General features: G+C 43.3%; 1 protein-coding gene across 1 annotated transcript in view; it reads left to right on the top strand.

Moving 5' to 3' along the window:
• LOC141106887 (uncharacterized) overlaps nucleotides 1–3,477 on the top strand; it is a 53,382-nt gene extending 49,905 nt beyond the window's left edge. The window contains exon 17 of the mRNA XM_073597816.1: nucleotides 1,265–3,477. Coding sequence (XP_073453917.1) covers nucleotides 1,265–3,204 — 1,940 coding nt within the window. The 3' untranslated portion in view covers nucleotides 3,205–3,477. The remainder of the gene's footprint in view (nucleotides 1–1,264) is intronic.
• Nucleotides 3,478–20,068: the final 16,591 nt, after the last annotated feature.

Raw genomic sequence — 20,068 nt, 5'->3', positions numbered from 1 at the left:
ACAGTGCAGCATATCAGTGCCCATCAGTGCAACATATCAGTGCAGCCTCATCAGTGCCCATCAATGCAGCTTATCAGTGCCCGTTTATGCAGCATATTAGTGCCCATCAGTACAGCCTCATTCATGCCCATCAATGCAGCCTCATGGGAGCCGATTCTGCGATCAGCCGAGCAACTGTGGGGAAGAAAGAAGAGAGCCGGCCATATAACACAAACAGGGGATCTTTGCTGTCAAAGTCCCGCCTCCTTGACTGGCTCCTATGATAGACAGCACACTGGTCCAGTGACGATCGGGGAGGCGGGACTCCTGTCGGCTCTCCTCTTCCTCTCCTTTTCCTTCCCGGCCAAATGCAGAATCGGCTAAAATTTAACCCTGCCTCCCGACGGCATCCGTCCCCTCCCCCTCCGATTCGGCTTCTCACTCGCCCTCACCTAATTTCCACTCACCAAAGGCGAGCAGGCAAGTGGAAATTTTGAGAGCTGCTCCTGACTCCTGACCCCTGCTCTAGACCTCTGTTATACATTATATACTCTTGACCCCTGCACTATATACTCTATGTTGTACATTACATAGTCCTGAGCCCTGCGCTATATTTATGTCAAATATGTTAAATTTCAAGTCCTGAGCTACTAGCCAGGCCTTGGGAGTTACTCACCACCAGTTGCGCCACCCAACCCGTACCCTTCCCCGCCCCTAAACACTCCCTTCATAAATTATCTTGTGAAATAAAACTGTTAAATGTTTTTTGCAGAATTAGGTTACAAGAATAAATATTAACAACTTTACGAGTGCCCATCAATGCGGCCTCACCAGTGCCCATCAGTGCAGCATATCAGTGCAGTCTCATCAGAGCCATCACATCCTTAACAACGGATGAGTCATCAGCTGTCAGCGCCGCCCCCTTGTGATGTCACAGACCGAGGGCATGCTGGGTCAGTGCTGTCACAAGGGGGCAGTGTCACCTTGAGATGTTACTGCGTGGCCCCGCCCATTGGTTATTTAAGAGCTGTCAGACGGTGGAGCCAGCAGATGGCGGGAGTGTTCATTTGGACAGAAGTTGTTTTTTTCTCTTTTTTTCGGGTCGGTGGCGGTCGTCATGGTTGATGATCAGAACTGGTAGGAGATCAGAGGACCCATTTACTAGTTACCTTGAGGGGGGAATTGTAAGATCCTCAGAGACAAAGCTGCCTGATGTGGGCGGAGTCCTGGTTTAGGGGAACCAATCTGCTCATGTCTAGTAATAATCTTTGTATTTCTATTTTAGTAGATGGACGGGAGATGAGGAAAACCTCAGAGGATTGTCTCACTTTGTCTCCAGACTGTAAAGTAGAAGATGAGGACATCACACAGTATAGTCCAGGAGAAAACCCGACTACCTCAAATGTCCATCTGGCACCACACAGTGTAGATGGACCATCATATTCCTCTTATCCTGAGGAACCTCAGACTGTGCGGGACGGTGCCGGACCATCATATTCCTCTTATCCTGAGGAACCTCAGACTGTGAGGGACGGTGCCGAACCATCGTATTCCTCTTATCCTGAGGAACCTCAGACTGTGCGGGACGGTGCCGGACCATTGTATTCCTCTTATCCTGAGGAACCTCAGACTGTGCGGGACAGTGCCGGACCATTGTATTCCTCTTATCCTGAGGAAGCTCAGACTGTGCGGGACAGTGCCGGACCATCGTATTCCTCTTATCCTGAGGAACCTCAGACTGTGAGGGACGGTGCCGGACCATTGTATTCCTCTTATCCTGAGGAACCTCAGACTGTGCGGGACGGTGCCGGACCATTGTATTCCTCTTATCCTGAGGAACCTCAGACTGTGAGGGACGGTGCCGAACCATCGTATTCCTCTTATCCTGAGGAACCTCAGACTGTGCGGGACGGTGCCGGACCATTGTATTCCTCTTATCCTGAGGAACCTCAGACTGTGCGGGACAGTGCCGGACCATTGTATTCCTCTTATCCTGAGGAAGCTCAGACTGTGCGGGACAGTGCCAGACCATCGTATTCCTCTTATCCTGAGGAACCTCAGACTGTGAGGGACGGTGCCGGACCATTGTATTCCTCTTATCCTGAGGAACCTCAGACTGTGAGGGACGGTGCCGGACCATCGTATTCCTCTTATCCTGAGGAACCTCAGACTGTGCGGGACGGTGCCGGACCATCGTATTCCTCTTATCCTGAGGAACCTCAGACTGTGCGGGACGGTGCCGTCCTTCCAAAAGTTAAGAGGTTTTCCTGTAGTGAGTGCGGGAAGTGTTTCCAGTTTAAATCCCGTCTTAATGAGCATAAAAGAACCCACACAGGTGAGAAGCCGTATTCCTGCCCTGAGTGTGGGAAATGTTTTGGACAAAAATCGACTGTTGTCAAACATCAAAAGTTTCACACGGGTGAAAAGCCGTACTCCTGCCCTGAGTGCGGGAAATGTTTTTCGAAGAAATCCCATCTCTACAGCCATCAGATTTTTCACACAGGAGAGAAGCCCTATTCCTGTCTGGAGTGCGGGAAATGTTTTGGACATAAATCAGTTCTTGTCAAACATCAAAAGACCCACACGGGGGAAAAGCCGTACTCCTGCCCTGAGTGCGGGAAATGTTTCACATTTAAATCAGGACTTGTCATTCATCAAAAGTGTCACACGGGGGAAAAGCCATATTCCTGTCCTGAGTGCGGAAAATGTTTTGCAATTAAATCACGTCTTAACACACATCAAAGGTCTCACACGGGGGAGAAGCCTTTTTGCTGTCCAGAATGCGGGAAATGTTTTTTTAAAAAGTCCACACTTAATTATCATCAGAGGCTGCACACGGGTGAAAGGCCTAATTCCTGTTCTGAGTGCGGGAAATGTTTTTCAGCGAAGTCCTCTCTTTACACACATCAGAGATTGCACACAGGGGAGAAGCCGCATTCCTGTTCTGAGTGCAGGAAATGTTTCTCACAGAAATCAGACCTTGTCGCACATCAAAGATCTCACACAGGCGAGAAGCCGTATTCCTGTCCTGAGTGCGGGAAATGTTTTGTACGGAAATCAGACCTTTTAAAACATCAAAGATCTCACACAGGGGAGAAGCCATATTCCTGTCCTGAGTGCGGGAAATGTTTTTCACAGAAATGTCATCTTGATAGACATCAGAGATCTCACACGGGGGAGAGGAGCCATATTCCTGTCCTGAGTGAGGGAATTGTTCCTCACTGAAGTCCTGTCTTCCTGTACATCAGGGGGTCCCACACAACCCTCGAGGTGTATTAGTGCCTTGAGTGTGGGAAATGTCTTGTATATGAATGTTGCTGGACATGTGGGGAAGAAGCTCACCCTGATATACACCTCAGATATACTCCATGGCTGATCTTCATCATGTAAGAAACAGTTGATAAGGAGATCAGAGATCACCAAAGACATGGATGAAGTGTTGTACCGTGTCGGCCATTGATAGCAGGAGAAAAATAAAAATGGAGTCCTTACCTCTCATTGGCTGAGTACATTTTGGGGTGGAAACCTTCGCAGACAATTCGAGGTTTATTTTTGGAAGATTAGTGGAATAAATAAAACAATGATATGAGATGATATATAAAGGTACAGTGTAACACTTTGTGTTGTATTAGATTTGGTGGTATTTTAGTTGGTAGCAGTGAGTGCCGCCGTCACATATCGGGATTTATTACTTTATAGGTTTGGCAGGAAGCGCAGTTTTTTCCCATTGTTCTAACAAGTGATTTTCCTGACCAATCAGATTTCTACCTTTTATTATTTCCTTATTTTATGTCTGCAATCTTGTTCAAATTATAATAAAAAATGTATTGAAATAATATTGTGTGTGTCGGTGCAATGATGACAATCTTCCATATCCAAACATTGTTCATGGGTGACACTTTAATACACTTTACAGGTGAACAGATTGGAGTTACCTGGGAATAATGGTCTGGAGTGCAGTGGTCAGGAGTATATCATATACAGCCCAGGGTACACAGTGCAGGGGCCAGGTGTATTTTATATACAGCCAAGTGTACACTATATTACCAAAAGTATTGGGACGCCTGCCTTTACACTTTAAGGGCATCCCAGTCTTAGTCCGTAGGGTTCAATATTGAGTTGGCCCACCCTTTGCAGCTATAACAGCTTCAACTCTTCTGGGAAGGCCGTCCACAAGGTTTAGAAGTGTGTCTATGGGAATGTTTGACCATTCTTCCAGAAGCGCATTTGTGAGGTCAGGCACTGATGGTGGAGAGAAGGCCTGGCTCGCAGTCTCCGCTCTATTTTATCCAAAAGGTGTTCTACTGGGTTGAGTTCAGGACTCTGTGCAGGCCAGTCAAGTTCCTCCACCCCAAACACGCTCATCCATGTCTTTATGGACCTTGCTTTGTGCGCTGGTCCAAATTATTTGGTGGAGGGGGATTTAGAGTGTGGGGTTGTTTTTCAGGGGTTGGGCTTGGCACCTTAGTTCCAGTGAAGGGAACTCTTAAGGCATCAGACATTTTGAACAATTTCATGATTCCAACTTTATAGGAACAGTTTGGGGAAGGCCCCTTCCTGTTCCAACATGACTGCGCACCAGTGCACAAAGCAAGGTCCTTAAAGACATGGATGAGCGAGTTTGGGGTGGAGGAACTTGACTGGCCTGCACAGACTCCTGACCTCAACCCGATAGAAGCCCTTCGGGATGAATTAGAGTGGAGACTACGAGCCAGGCTTTCTCGTCCAACATCAGTGCCAGACCTCAAAAATGCACTTCTTGAAGAATGATCAAACATTCCCATAGACAGACTCCTTGTGGACATCCTTCCCAGAAGAGTTGAAGCTGTTATAGCTGCCCTAGTGTAGGACACATCTCCTGGTATGGTTTAGGAGAGGGGCCACCATTACACCCCCTGCCTATTAGCTCAGAAAATGGTCATTTCTAGTTTGACAGATTTGGCTCCCATTGATTTCTACAGAAAATATAACCTGGGGCAGTTCTGCTCATCACTAGTTGGCACTAATTCCAGTTTCAGTATCTCACCTGTTTCTGCAGAGAGACATACATTTGCCGGTGTTCCCCAATACAAGCTTATACTTTAACTTAATCAACTTTCCAGTCAGTAGTGAATGGACTTGGCAAGATACTTTCCCTATGTTATGGGTATGTAGCCTGTATGGTTGAGAAGGTGGAGGGTGGCACGCATGCATGTCCTTTCTTTTTTTTCCAGGTTGCAGGCTTGGATAAGGGTCTATGCATTTTGGGGGCAGTTTGCCCATTTGACGAACTGTGAACAGTTTGGGTTAGGGTTGCCACCTGTCTGGGATTCACCTGTACAGTCCAGGGTTTTGAATCATGTGTCCAGGATTTAGTCTGCCTGAAACCTGGACACATTATTCAGACCGGACTGAGGAGTCCCCTACTATGGGGGACTGTGTGGTGGGGGTCTCCCGTACAAATGTACTGTCCAGGGCTCTCTCCCGGTGTTGGTCTTTGTCATAATGAAACAGGGCGGGGTAGACTTTACCTCCACCAGTAGCATGACACAAGTGTATTCAAACTTCTCATCAGTAGACTGTTTTTGGATGAGGCTGCTGGAGAAATCCCCCCCCCCCCCATAGCTAATTTACAGAGACATATACATCCCATAATAGGTTACTCCCAAGGCAGACACAAACAATAGAACAATGGGATACAGCCACACCTCAAACGATCTAGTAAAGAGTCTACAAAAGTATATGAGACAATATACAGTATATATATATATATATATATATATATATATATATATATATATATATATATATATAAATGAACATCAGGTGGGTTACCCTCTTATCTTGAAGTCCTTGTTCAATCAAAGCACCGTCAGGGTGGACTCCCAAAACTCCACCATAAATGATAGAAAAAACACATGGAACGATGCTTGATGCCAAAAAGTGTCCTTTTACTGAAAAATCAATCCATTAATTGTTTCAAAATACAAGCAAGCCACTGTACAGTTCCGAGCACAACTCGCTCTTCGTCAGGCTTTTCAGGCTGTGTGTGAAAGGCTAAACCACACTGTGTTCCTTTATCCACACCCAGTCTGATACACACCTGTGTCACATAATTAATTATCCTATACAAAACACCTAAAACCTTTCCAAATTTAACCCTATTAAATAAACCTACTACCCTAAAACCATCCTAAATTCCCCAATAGGGGATAATCTACAAGATAGGTTCATCATATTACATCTCAAATATCCTCATCATATCACTTATGAACCAATAATATTATCTCATTTAATTAGCTCGGTGTTTTGTAAATATTTCTCATAAATATACATATGTTGCTATTTCTATACATGTCTCAAGTTTCTTCATGGATTCCAGTTGATATTCTGCTATCTAGTATTTCCAACGGGAGCCTTTTGTGATCAATCTAGAGAAAATATAACATATTCAAAAATAGTCATACCTCTAATCAATCTTGTACTATAAATTTTTAAACAAACAGAAACAAATCATAGTCCCTGTTCATACCATCAGGGTACAGGGACTGTAATTTGTTGATCCACCAAACTTCACGTCTTTTTAGTTTCAAAATCCTATCACCCCCTCTTTTGTCATGGGGAATCTCTTCTAAAACCATAAAGCGTAGATCTGTGTCTTTGTGGCCCATTTCTGAGAAGTGACGCGATACAGGTAAACTTGATTGAGGATGTCTAATTGTACTACGGTGTTGTGCGATACGGTCTTTAATTTTTTGGGTGGTTTCCCCCACGTAAAGGAGATTACAGGGGCATGTGAGAATGTAAATTACATACGATGACTGACAGGTGTAAAAACCGTTAATGATTATTTTCTTATTAGTCCTAGGATGAGAAAAATTATTCCCTTTGATAACTAAATTGCATTGAATGCAATTGAGACAGGGGTAACAGCCTTTTCTTTTACTGCCAAGAAAGGTCATCTTTTTCTCATCCTGCCTCTCTGGTTTAAATTCGGATCGCACTAAGAGGTCGCGCAAGGTTTTATTGCGCCGGTATGCCTTCATCGGAGTTAACTGAAACTCCTCTATATGAGGATAGGATCGTTTCAATATCGTCCAATGTTTTCTTAATACATTAAAGATCCTCTCGCTATAACTGTTAAACTGGAAGACAAATGGAATTCGAGGTTTGTCAACTGAGTATCTTTTCCTATTGGGAATCTCAATAGGATTCAAAATCTTATTTAATTCGTGTCGGATTATGTTTTCTGGGTAGCCCCGCTCCTTAAATTTGCAGCACATTTCATCTAATCTTTCATTTTTAACTGTAGTATCACTCACTATTCGCGTCACTCTGAGAAGCTGGCTTCTGATAATAGAACTAAAGACATGAGGGGGATGATAGCTGTCATATCTCAATAGCTGATTCCTATCTGTAGGTTTCGTGTATATGTCAGTTTCAATCCGTCCCTGTTTTATATATGCCCGTATATCTAGAAAGGGGACCGAGTCTCCACCAATATGAATCTTAAACTGGATCTCTGGTGAAATACTATTGATCATCTCATCAAACATTTTGAGTGATTCAATGTTGCCCCGCAATATGACAAAAATGTCATCTATATAACGCCACCAGGTGGCGCAATGTTCCCGAAACAGATCATTCACAAAAATATGTTTTTGCTCAAAATCATGCATAAATGAACAGGCATATGGCGGGGCAACATTAGAACCCATGGCTACCCCCGTCAATTGCACATAGTACCGGTCCTTAAAGAGAAAATAGTTATTATACAAAATCAATCTAAACAATTTCTCAAAAAAAATGATCTGAGCTTCTGAGTACTCCTGACATTTCCTAATTAGGCTTAGCGCTGCCTCAATGCCAGCCACATGAGGAATCGATGTATATAGACTTGTTACATCCCAAGTGACAAGGATATATTCATTCTGGATTTGTGGTAAGTCCCTGATTTTGGTCAGAAAGTCACCAGAGTCCTTGATGTAAGATGGGGTGGCCTTAACCAAGGGTGATAGTACTTTATCCAGTAACTTGGCCATGGGTACAAAAATTGAATCCCTCCCCGATACAATCGGGCGTCCCGGTGGGGAATGTTTGTCCTTATGGATCTTGGGGAGTATATACAAGACCGGAATGCGGGTATGTGTTGGTAACAAAAATTCGCATAAATCGTGTGAAATTAATCCTTCTTTAAATGCCGGTTTCACAATACTCTCCAAGATCTTTCTAATACTCCATGTGGGATCTGATTGTAGAGGTTTGTATACTGTGTCGTCATCCAATTGTCGCCTGATCTCATTCTCATAAGCCTGGGGGTCCATAATGACTACCGAACCCCCTTTATCAGCAGGTTTGCAAATAATGTCATTCCGTTTGGTTAATTCCCGTAATGTCACTCTTTCATGAGGGGACAGATTGTTAGGTACATGGTCTTTAAAGTCCACTTGTTTCAACAAACGTTTCACATCTCGGGTAACCTCCTGTACAAACATCTCAACAGGGACATAAGTGGTAGGGGGGACGGATTTAGATTTCATTACCAGTCCTAGACTTTTACTGCTTAGTCTCCCTTCAGGTATGTCATTATGAACAAATGGTTTGTGAAGAAAATGGACCTTCCATCTAATATTACGAAATAGGCGATACAGATCTTGATCTAACTGAAATGGATCTAGGTGACTTTTAGGACAGTAAGATAAACCACGGTTAAAAAGTCCTACCTCATCCGGTGAAAGGACCCGCTTGGAGATATTATGAACTAGGTCTCCCTTGGTCGGCCGCGGTTGCCTCGTGTATTGCGATATCATCCCGATCAAATTTACTGCGTTTTCTAGTCTCCAATTCACAACGATACTTGTTAATACTTTCATCGGCCATCTCCTTACATTTATTAAACTCTTCCAGAGACATCGCAGTACGCAATTCTGATTCAATCTTGGTGAGTTGTTCCGACAATGAAGCCAATTCCTTATGTATGAATGAGATGGTCAAAGTCATTAAATCAAATGAACATTTGTTGAGAATTTGCATAAATGTACTCTTGAACTCATCATTATCGCTGAATAGGGTCGGGGCCAAACGTACCCTCAGACCTCTGGGGATTCGTTGTACTCGATGGTATTCGGCCAAGGTTAGCCCGTGCAATTCCAGAGAAGTATGTTTCCTTCTTAATTTCTCCCATGTACGAGAGTTGTAGACCGGGGTATTACCCGTTAGAAAATTTCTGGATCCTGAGATCTGAGACATGATCTGTGTGGTCTCTTCTTGGGTGTATGAAAATGTAGCTCCATTAGTATCCATCACAACTGAAGGTAACTTACTCACTGGGAGTGTAATAAATGAACATCAGGTGGGTTACCCTCTTATCTTGAAGTCCTTGTTCAATCAAAGCACCGTCAGGGTGGACTCCCAAAACTCCACCATAAATGATAGAAAAAACACATGGAACGATGCTTGATGCCAAAAAGTGTCCTTTTACTGAAAAATCAATCCATTAATTGTTTCAAAATACAAGCAAGCCACTGTACAGTTCCGAGCACAACTCGCTCTTCGTCAGGCTTTTCAGGCTGTGTGTGAAAGGCTAAACCACACTGTGTTCCTTTATCCACACCCAGTCTGATACACACCTGTGTCACATAATTAATTATCCTATACAAAACACCTAAAACCTTTCCAAATTTAACCCTATTAAATAAACCTACTACCCTAAAACCATCCTAAATTCCCCAATAGGGGATAATCTACAAGATAGGTTCATCATATTACATCTCAAATATCCTCATCATATCACTTATGAACCAATAATATTATCTCATTTAATTAGCTCGGTGTTTTGTAAATATTTCTCATAAATATACATATGTTGCTATTTCTATACATGTCTCAAGTTTCTTCATGGATTCCAGTTGATATTCTGCTATCTAGTATTTCCAACGGGAGCCTTTTGTGATCAATCTAGAGAAAATATAACATATTCAAAAATAGTCATACCTCTAATCAATCTTGTACTATAAATTTTTAAACAAACAGAAACAAATCATAGTCCCTGTTCATACCATCAGGGTACAGGGACTGTAATTTGTTGATCCACCAAACTTCACGTCTTTTTAGTTTCAAAATCCTATCACCCCCTCTTTTGTCATGGGGAATCTCTTCTAAAACCATAAAGCGTAGATCTGTGTCTTTGTGGCCCATTTCTGAGAAGTGACGCGATACAGGTAAACTTGATTGAGGATGTCTAATTGTACTACGGTGTTGTGCGATACGGTCTTTAATTTTTTGGGTGGTTTCCCCCACGTAAAGGAGATTACAGGGGCATGTGAGAATGTAAATTACATACGATGACTGACAGGTGTAAAAACCGTTAATGATTATTTTCTTATTAGTCCTAGGATGAGAAAAATTATTCCCTTTGATAACTAAATTGCATTGAATGCAATTGAGACAGGGGTAACAGCCTTTTCTTTTACTGCCAAGAAAGGTCATCTTTTTCTCATCCTGCCTCTCTGGTTTAAATTCGGATCGCACTAAGAGGTCGCGCAAGGTTTTATTGCGCCGGTATGCCTTCATCGGAGTTAACTGAAACTCCTCTATATGAGGATAGGATCGTTTCAATATCGTCCAATGTTTTCTTAATACATTAAAGATCCTCTCGCTATAACTGTTAAACTGGAAGACAAATGGAATTCGAGGTTTGTCAACTGAGTATCTTTTCCTATTGAGATTCCCAATAGGAAAAGATACTCAGTTGACAAACCTCGAATTCCATTTGTCTTCCAGTTTAACAGTTATAGCGAGAGGATCTTTAATGTATTAAGAAAACATTGGACGATATTGAAACGATCCTATCCTCATATAGAGGAGTTTCAGTTAACTCCGATGAAGGCATACCGGCGCAATAAAACCTTGCGCGACCTCTTAGTGCGATCCGAATTTAAACCAGAGAGGCAGGATGAGAAAAAGATGACCTTTCTTGGCAGTAAAAGAAAAGGCTGTTACCCCTGTCTCAATTGCATTCAATGCAATTTAGTTATCAAAGGGAATAATTTTTCTCATCCTAGGACTAATAAGAAAATAATCATTAACGGTTTTTACACCTGTCAGTCATCGTATGTAATTTACATTCTCACATGCCCCTGTAATCTCCTTTACGTGGGGGAAACCACCCAAAAAATTAAAGACCGTATCGCACAACACCGTAGTACAATTAGACATCCTCAATCAAGTTTACCTGTATCGCGTCACTTCTCAGAAATGGGCCACAAAGACACAGATCTACGCTTTATGGTTTTAGAAGAGATTCCCCATGACAAAAGAGGGGGTGATAGGATTTTGAAACTAAAAAGACGTGAAGTTTGGTGGATCAACAAATTACAGTCCCTGTACCCTGATGGTATGAACAGGGACTATGATTTGTTTCTGTTTGTTTAAAAATTTATAGTACAAGATTGATTAGAGGTATGACTATTTTTGAATATGTTATATTTTCTCTAGATTGATCACAAAAGGCTCCCGTTGGAAATACTAGATAGCAGAATATCAACTGGAATCCATGAAGAAACTTGAGACATGTATAGAAATAGCAACATATGTATATTTATGAGAAATATTTACAAAACACCGAGCTAATTAAATGAGATAATATTATTGGTTCATAAGTGATATGATGAGGATATTTGAGATGTAATATGATGAACCTATCTTGTAGATTATCCCCTATTGGGGAATTTAGGATGGTTTTAGGGTAGTAGGTTTATTTAATAGGGTTAAATTTGGAAAGGTTTTAGGTGTTTTGTATAGGATAATTAATTATGTGACACAGGTGTGTATCAGACTGGGTGTGGATAAAGGAACACAGTGTGGTTTAGCCTTTCACACACAGCCTGAAAAGCCTGACGAAGAGCGAGTTGTGCTCGGAACTGTACAGTGGCTTGCTTGTATTTTGAAACAATTAATGGATTGATTTTTCAGTAAAAGGACACTTTTTGGCATCAAGCATCGTTCCATGTGTTTTTTCTATCATTTATGGTGGAGTTTTGGGAGTCCACCCTGACGGTGCTTTGATTGAACAAGGACTTCAAGATAAGAGGGTAACCCACCTGATGTTCATTTATTACACTCCCAGTGAGTAAGTTACCTTCAGTTGTGATGGATACTAATGGAGCTACATTTTCATACACCCAAGAAGAGACCACACAGATCATGTCTCAGATCTCAGGATCCAGAAATTTTCTAACGGGTAATACCCCGGTCTACAACTCTCGTACATGGGAGAAATTAAGAAGGAAACATACTTCTCTGGAATTGCACGGGCTAACCTTGGCCGAATACCATCGAGTACAACGAATCCCCAGAGGTCTGAGGGTACGTTTGGCCCCGACCCTATTCAGCGATAATGATGAGTTCAAGAGTACATTTATGCAAATTCTCAACAAATGTTCATTTGATTTAATGACTTTGACCATCTCATTCATACATAAGGAATTGGCTTCATTGTCGGAACAACTCACCAAGATTGAATCAGAATTGCGTACTGCGATGTCTCTGGAAGAGTTTAATAAATGTAAGGAGATGGCCGATGAAAGTATTAACAAGTATCGTTGTGAATTGGAGACTAGAAAACGCAGTAAATTTGATCGGGATGATATCGCAATACACGAGGCAACCGCGGCCGACCAAGGGAGACCTAGTTCATAATATCTCCAGGCGGGTCCTTTCACCGGATGAGGTAGGACTTTTTAACCGTGGTTTATCTTACTGTCCTAAAAGTCACCTAGATCCATTTCAGTTAGATCAAGATCTGTATCGCCTATTTCGTAATATTAGATGGAAGGTCCATTTTCTTCACAAACCATTTGTTCATAATGACATACCTGAAGGGAGACTAAGCAGTAAAAGTCTAGGACTGGTAATGAAATCTAAATCCGTCCCCCCTACCACTTATGTCCCTGTTGAGATGTTTGTACAGGAGGTTACCCGAGATGTGAAACGTTTGTTGAAACAAGTGGACTTTAAAGACCATGTACCTAACAATCTGTCCCCTCATGAAAGAGTGACATTACGGGAATTAACCAAACGGAATGACATTATTTGCAAACCTGCTGATAAAGGGGGTTCGGTAGTCATTATGGACCCCCAGGCTTATGAGAATGAGATCAGGCGACAATTGGATGACGACACAGTATACAAACCTCTACAATCAGATCCCACATGGAGTATTAGAAAGATCTTGGAGAGTATTGTGAAACCGGCATTTAAAGAAGGATTAATTTCACACGATTTATGCGAATTTTTGTTACCAACACATACCCGCATTCCGGTCTTGTATATACTCCCCAAGATCCATAAGGACAAACATTCCCCACCGGGACGCCCGATTGTATCGGGGAGGGATTCAATTTTTGTACCCACGGCCAAGTTACTGGATAAAGTACTATCACCCTTGGTTAAGGCCACCCCATCTTACATCAAGGACTCTGGTGACTTTCTGACCAAAATCAGGGACTTACCACAAATCCAGAATGAATATATCCTTGTCACTTGGGATGTAACAAGTCTATATACATCGATTCCTCATGTGGCTGGCATTGAGGCAGCGCTAAGCCTAATTAGGAAATGTCAGGAGTACTCAGAAGCTCAGATCATTTTTTTTGAGAAATTGTTTAGATTGATTTTGTATAATAACTATTTTCTCTTTAAGGACCGGTACTATGTGCAATTGACGGGGGTAGCCATGGGTTCTAATGTTGCCCCGCCATATGCCTGTTCATTTATGCATGATTTTGAGCAAAAACATATTTTTGTGAATGATCTGTTTCGGGAACATTGCGCCACCTGGTGGCGTTATATAGATGACATTTTTGTCATATGGCGGGGCAACATTGAATCACTCAAAATGTTTGATGAGATGATCAATAGTATTTCACCAGAGATCCAGTTTAAGATTCATATTGGTGGAGACTCGGTCCCCTTTCTAGATATACGGGCATATATAAAACAGGGACGGATTGAAACTGACATATACACGAAACCTACAGATAGGAATCAGCTATTGAGATATGACAGCTATCATCCCCCTCATGTCTTTAGTTCTATTATCAGAAGCCAGCTTCTCAGAGTGACGCGAATAGTGAGTGATACTACAGTTAAAAATGAAAGATTAGATGAAATGTGCTGCAAATTTAAGGAGCGGGGCTACCCAGAAAACATAATCCGACACGAATTAAATAAGATTTTGAATCCTATTGAGATTCCCAATAGGAAAAGATACTCAGTTGACAAACCTCGAATTCCATTTGTCTTCCAGTTTAACAGTTATAGCGAGAGGATCTTTAATGTATTAAGAAAACATTGGACGATATTGAAACGATCCTATCCTCATATAGAGGAGTTTCAGTTAACTCCGATGAAGGCATACCGGCGCAATAAAACCTTGCGCGACCTCTTAGTGCGATCCGAATTTAAACCAGAGAGGCAGGATGAGAAAAAGATGACCTTTCTTGGCAGTAAAAGAAAAGGCTGTTACCCCTGTCTCAATTGCATTCAATGCAATTTAGTTATCAAAGGGAATAATTTTTCTCATCCTAGGACTAATAAGAAAATAATCATTAACGGTTTTTACACCTGTCAGTCATCGTATGTAATTTACATTCTCACATGCCCCTGTAATCTCCTTTACGTGGGGGAAACCACCCAAAAAATTAAAGACCGTATCGCACAACACCGTAGTACAATTAGACATCCTCAATCAAGTTTACCTGTATCGCGTCACTTCTCAGAAATGGGCCACAAAGACACAGATCTACGCTTTATGGTTTTAGAAGAGATTCCCCATGACAAAAGAGGGGGTGATAGGATTTTGAAACTAAAAAGACGTGAAGTTTGGTGGATCAACAAATTACAGTCCCTGTACCCTGATGGTATGAACAGGGACTATGATTTGTTTCTGTTTGTTTAAAAATTTATAGTACAAGATTGATTAGAGGTATGACTATTTTTGAATATGTTATATTTTCTCTAGATTGATCACAAAAGGCTCCCGTTGGAAATACTAGATAGCAGAATATCAACTGGAATCCATGAAGAAACTTGAGACATGTATAGAAATAGCAACATATGTATATTTATGAGAAATATTTACAAAACACCGAGCTAATTAAATGAGATAATATTATTGGTTCATAAGTGATATGATGAGGATATTTGAGATGTAATATGATGAACCTATCTTGTAGATTATCCCCTATTGGGGAATTTAGGATGGTTTTAGGGTAGTAGGTTTATTTAATAGGGTTAAAATTGGAAAGGTTTTAGGTGTTTTGTATAGGATAATTAATTATGTGACACAGGTGTGTATCAGACTGGGTGTGGATAAAGGAACACAGTGTGGTTTAGCCTTTCACACACAGCCTGAAAAGCCTGACGAAGAGCGAGTTGTGCTCGGAACTGTACAGTGGCTTGCTTGTATTTTGAAACAATTAATGGATTGATTTTTCAGTAAAAGGACACTTTTTGGCATCAAGCATCGTTCCATGTGTTTTTTCTATATATATATATATATATATATAAATGTGCTTCAATGGATCTCAGGAAGGGCGTAAGCTTAATAGCCCGAAACGTAATCTATCCATCCATATCTGAATCTACTCATGTCTGAAACTGTGTAGGCATTTGTTGCCTTTGATATTGCTTGAAAGGACTATACTTGCTTTGTAAATCTCTCCTGAAGATATTGTGAAATAAAGCAAAGAAGTTTTTAAGTGCAGCAACACCTCTTGGACTTTTTTTCTATATATATAAATGTGTATATATATAAATGTATATATATATATATATATATATATACAGTATATATATACCGTATATATCACAATATTCCAGTGTGGTGGTACAGTGAGTCTGACTAGTGCAGATCAGACTGGGGTTCTCGGTCACCCTGTGCCCCTAATAGACACAGGGTGACTTACACATAGGAGGGGTCGGGGGGCTGGACAAGGAAATTCCAGAGCTCTCCAAGGTAAGCTGGGTTCCACAAGCCCCCCTGCCCAAAGTGACTCCCGTCACGCATCTGCTCTTTCAGCAGGAGACTAACACAAAAGGAGACCCCAAACGAGTTGACTTCAAAGTTAGTCCGTGGTTCCAGTCCCCCAATGCCTGTACCCACACAGTACCCCAAACACATTGTCCCAAACAGACGCAGCCAACCTCTGCCTCTCTCGTGAAACATACACGCTGCTGGGGAGAAGCATGGACTGTCCCTTCTCCCTGGAATCTTTTCAGCCGCTGGAGAGAAGATAGGGTGACTGGGCTCACTCCGTCATGCTGTTGGGGATCTGGGCCAACAGCCCAGCAACCCTGGGGTATACAAGTGGAGACTGAAGTACCATCCACTTTTGGTAGATGAAAATCCCCCAGTGCTTGCAAAACATGGCTGACATCCTCCTGTCTCAGTGCAGCACCATTTTCTGGGGTTGTGTCAGTGGAGACCGAAGCCCCATCCACTTTCACAGGAACTCAATCTTCTGTTAGTTGAGGGCAGAGGCCAGCAGCAGTTTGCCCTGTTGCCAGCCCTTCTGCTGGGTTGCTGTCAGTGGAGATCGCAGTCCCATTCACCGATATCATCTCAAGCTGCAGTTGTTCAATGCCAGTTGCATTCTCTCCCTGGAGCTCCTACAGAGTTGATTGTTGTGTGCAAAGGCCAGTAGCATTCTGTCCTGTTAGCGCTTCAGCTCAGGGCCCCACATCATCCACTCCGGCTAACTGTTAGGGAGTGACTGTCACTTTCTCACCATGGACCCCTGGAACTGACCCAGGTGTTGGGCAGAGGTCTTGAACCCTCTGTCCGGTTGTCAGCGCTTCAGCTAGAGAGGTTTCTTGTAACTCCACAGATGCTGCTGGTAGGAAATCCCATGTCCCTGTCAGTGTTGTGGGAGAAAGGCCGGCTGCCTCTTCTCTCAGGAAGGTTGAAGCAGCTGGTGCTGGTGCTGGTGCTGGGCAGAGCTCAGTGATGTTTGGCCCTGATGCCAGCTCTTCTGCTGGAGGCTCACCAGGTTGTTCTTCCTCAGCAGAAAAGTCTATTAAATCCCCAGTCTCTGGAACTGGTGTCTGGGGATAGATGTTCACCATCTCCTGCCAATAGAACGAAGAAAATGTTACTGGTGCTGGGCAGCAGCTAGCAGAGCTCTGCCCTGTTGTTAGCACTTCAGTTTCAATTTCAGTAAATTTTACATTCTTTCAATACTATCGATTACATCCATACTTTCTGTGATCTGTGGCTGGGGAATGAGGATGGCTTCCTCTTCTCCCAAGCCCTTGAACTACAAATGGGAAGATGAGCCAGCTGCTCCATCTCCCGTACCCTTATCCGGCTACTGGACAAACGTAACCCTCCATCCAAGCTCATCCTGTGCAAAAACAGGTTCGCCCAGATGAGTTAAAACTTGCTGAATCTGCCATAAGAGCTCTGCTTCCATAGCTGGAGGTGAGCAAAGCACTGTTACTCTGCCCCATTTCCGACACTTCAGCTGTGATTTCAGGAAAGTCGGCTGGTACTTCTGGATAGTCCCAGGCAAAGGGAGTCCCGCCCTGCTGCTGAACAGAGTCTAGCAGCTGTCTGTGGGCGATCTCCAGCTCCCATTCCTGGAACGGTCAGAAACTCCAAATCCCCCTGTGCCCAAAGCACTTCCAAGACATTCAGACTCTGGTCTATATTCTCCTTGATTCCCTCCAAATGCCACTCCAGATCACTCCCAAAGCCAGGGTTCGTGCTCAGCCTCAAGTACAGTAGTCCCAGGCCGCCATAGTCAAAGCATTCCGTGGAGCTGCCATCCGCTGTCTGCCGGAACATTTGGGCAACATACCAGCGGAGGGCTCTGTAGCTCTCGTCCAACTGCATCTCTGCCCAGATCAGCCTTCTTAACTCAGCTGTCCACTCCTGGTTCAGTTGTTCCCCCAATAACAGCACTCGCACTCCATACTGAGACCAGTACCTTACATGGATGGAGGGGAGATTTTTTCCTTGGTGACGCTGCTCGTGAGCTAGAGCTTTCTTCCAGAGTTGCCGGCGCACAGAATCATCCCAGCAGGACCTGCACTGATACTGGTCCCCTGTGCTGTATCCGCATCTCTCGCAACCACCTTTGGAATTCCTCTTCCAGGGCACCTGGTAGCTATAGCTCTCCTCTCCTGCTATCCGGACCTTGGATCCAGGTGGTGGTTTGGATATGTTCACAGCAATGAAGCACAATCCCACTGCTGCCAACCAATGTCACGGACCCCCATTCTCAACAGGATTATGTCCGCCGTAAATGCTTCCTTTGTCCAGTACCAGCATGATCCAAGGTCCCTTGGCCCACCCAGTCACTTTGTTGAAGCATTAGTGTAGGGTGAAAACATCATGTACATCACACATTAGTGTGTCAGTATAGAGGACCCCACATAGTGTGTCATAACAGAGGACCCCACATAGTGTGTCAGTATAGAGGACCCCACATATCAGTGTGTCAGTATAGAGGACCCCACATATCAGTGTGTCAGTATAGAGGACCCCACATATCAGTGTGTCAGTATAGAGGACCCCACATATCAGTGTGTCAGTATAGAGGACCCCACATATCAGTGTGTCAGTATAGAGGACCCCACATATCAGTGTGTCAGTATAGAGGACCCCACATATTAGTGTGTCAGTATAGAGGACCCCACATATCAGTGTGTCAGTATAGAGGACCCCACATATCAGTGTGTCAGTATAGAGGACCCCACATATCAGTGTGTCAGTATAGAGGACCCCCCATATCAGTGTGTCAGTATAGAGGACCCCACATATCAGTGTGTCAGTATAGAGGACCCCACATATCGGTGTGTCAATATAGAGGACCCCACATATCAGTGTGTCAGTATAAAGGACCCCACATATCGGTGTGTCAGTATAGAGGACCCCACATATCAGTGTGTCAGTATAGAGGACCCCACATATCAGTGTGTCAGTATAGAGGACCCCACATATCAGTGTGTGTCAGTATAGAGGACCCCACATATCGGTGTGTCAGTATAGAGGACCCCACATATCAGTGTGTCAGTATAGAGGACCCCACATATCAGTGAGTCAGTATAGAGGACCCCACATATCAGTCTGTCAGTATAGAGGACCCCACATAGTGTGTCATAATAGTGGACCCCACATAGTGTGTCAGTATAGAGGACCCCACATATCAGTGTGTCAGTATAGAGGACCCCACATATCGGTGTGTCAGTATAGAGGACCCCACATATCAGTGTGTCAGTATAGAGGGACCCCACATATCAGTGTGTCAGTATAGAGGACCCCACATATCGGTGTGTCAGTATAGAGGACCCCACATATCAGTGTGTTAGTATAGAGGACCCCACATATTAGTGTGTCAGTATAAAGGACCCCACATATCAGTGTGTCAGTATAGAGGACCCCACATATCGGTGTGTCAGTATAGAGGACCCCACATATCAGTGTGTCAGTATAGAGGACCCCACATATCGGTGTGTCAGTATAGAGGACCCCACATATCGATGTGTCAGTATAGAGGACCCCACATATCAGTGTGTCAGTATAGAGGACCCCACATATCGGTGTGTCAGTATAGAGGACCCCACATATCAGTGTGTCAGTATAGAGGACCCCACATATCAGTGTGTCAGTATAGAGGACCCCACATATCGGTGTGTCAGTATAGAGGACCCCACATATCAGTATGTCAGTATAGAGGGACCCCACATATCAGTGTGTCAGTATAGAGGACCCCACATATCGGTGTGTCAGTATAGAAGACCCCACATATCAGTGTGCCAGTATAGAGGGACCCCACATATCGGTGTGTCAGTATAGAGGACCCCACATATCAGTGTGCCAGTATAGAAGACCCCAAAAATTATATGCATAGTGTGTACTACAAAGAAAATTGCCCCGTGCCGCTATATAGAAACTGTTTATTTCTCAAAAAAACTTGAACTCCCTCCTCATTGGCCTACCTCCCCACAAGCTATTCCCTCTTGAGTCTATCATGAATGCCGCTGCCAGACTCATCCACCTTACCAACCGTTCAGTGTCCGCCACACCTCTCCACCAATCCCTCCA

This window comes from Aquarana catesbeiana, linkage group LG08 (genome assembly GCF_042186555.1).
Source record: "Aquarana catesbeiana isolate 2022-GZ linkage group LG08, ASM4218655v1, whole genome shotgun sequence".
Classification (NCBI taxonomy): Eukaryota; Metazoa; Chordata; class Amphibia; order Anura; family Ranidae; genus Aquarana; species Aquarana catesbeiana.
Note: the sequence above shows the minus strand (reverse complement) of the source record. Positions and strands in the feature narration are given on the sequence as shown.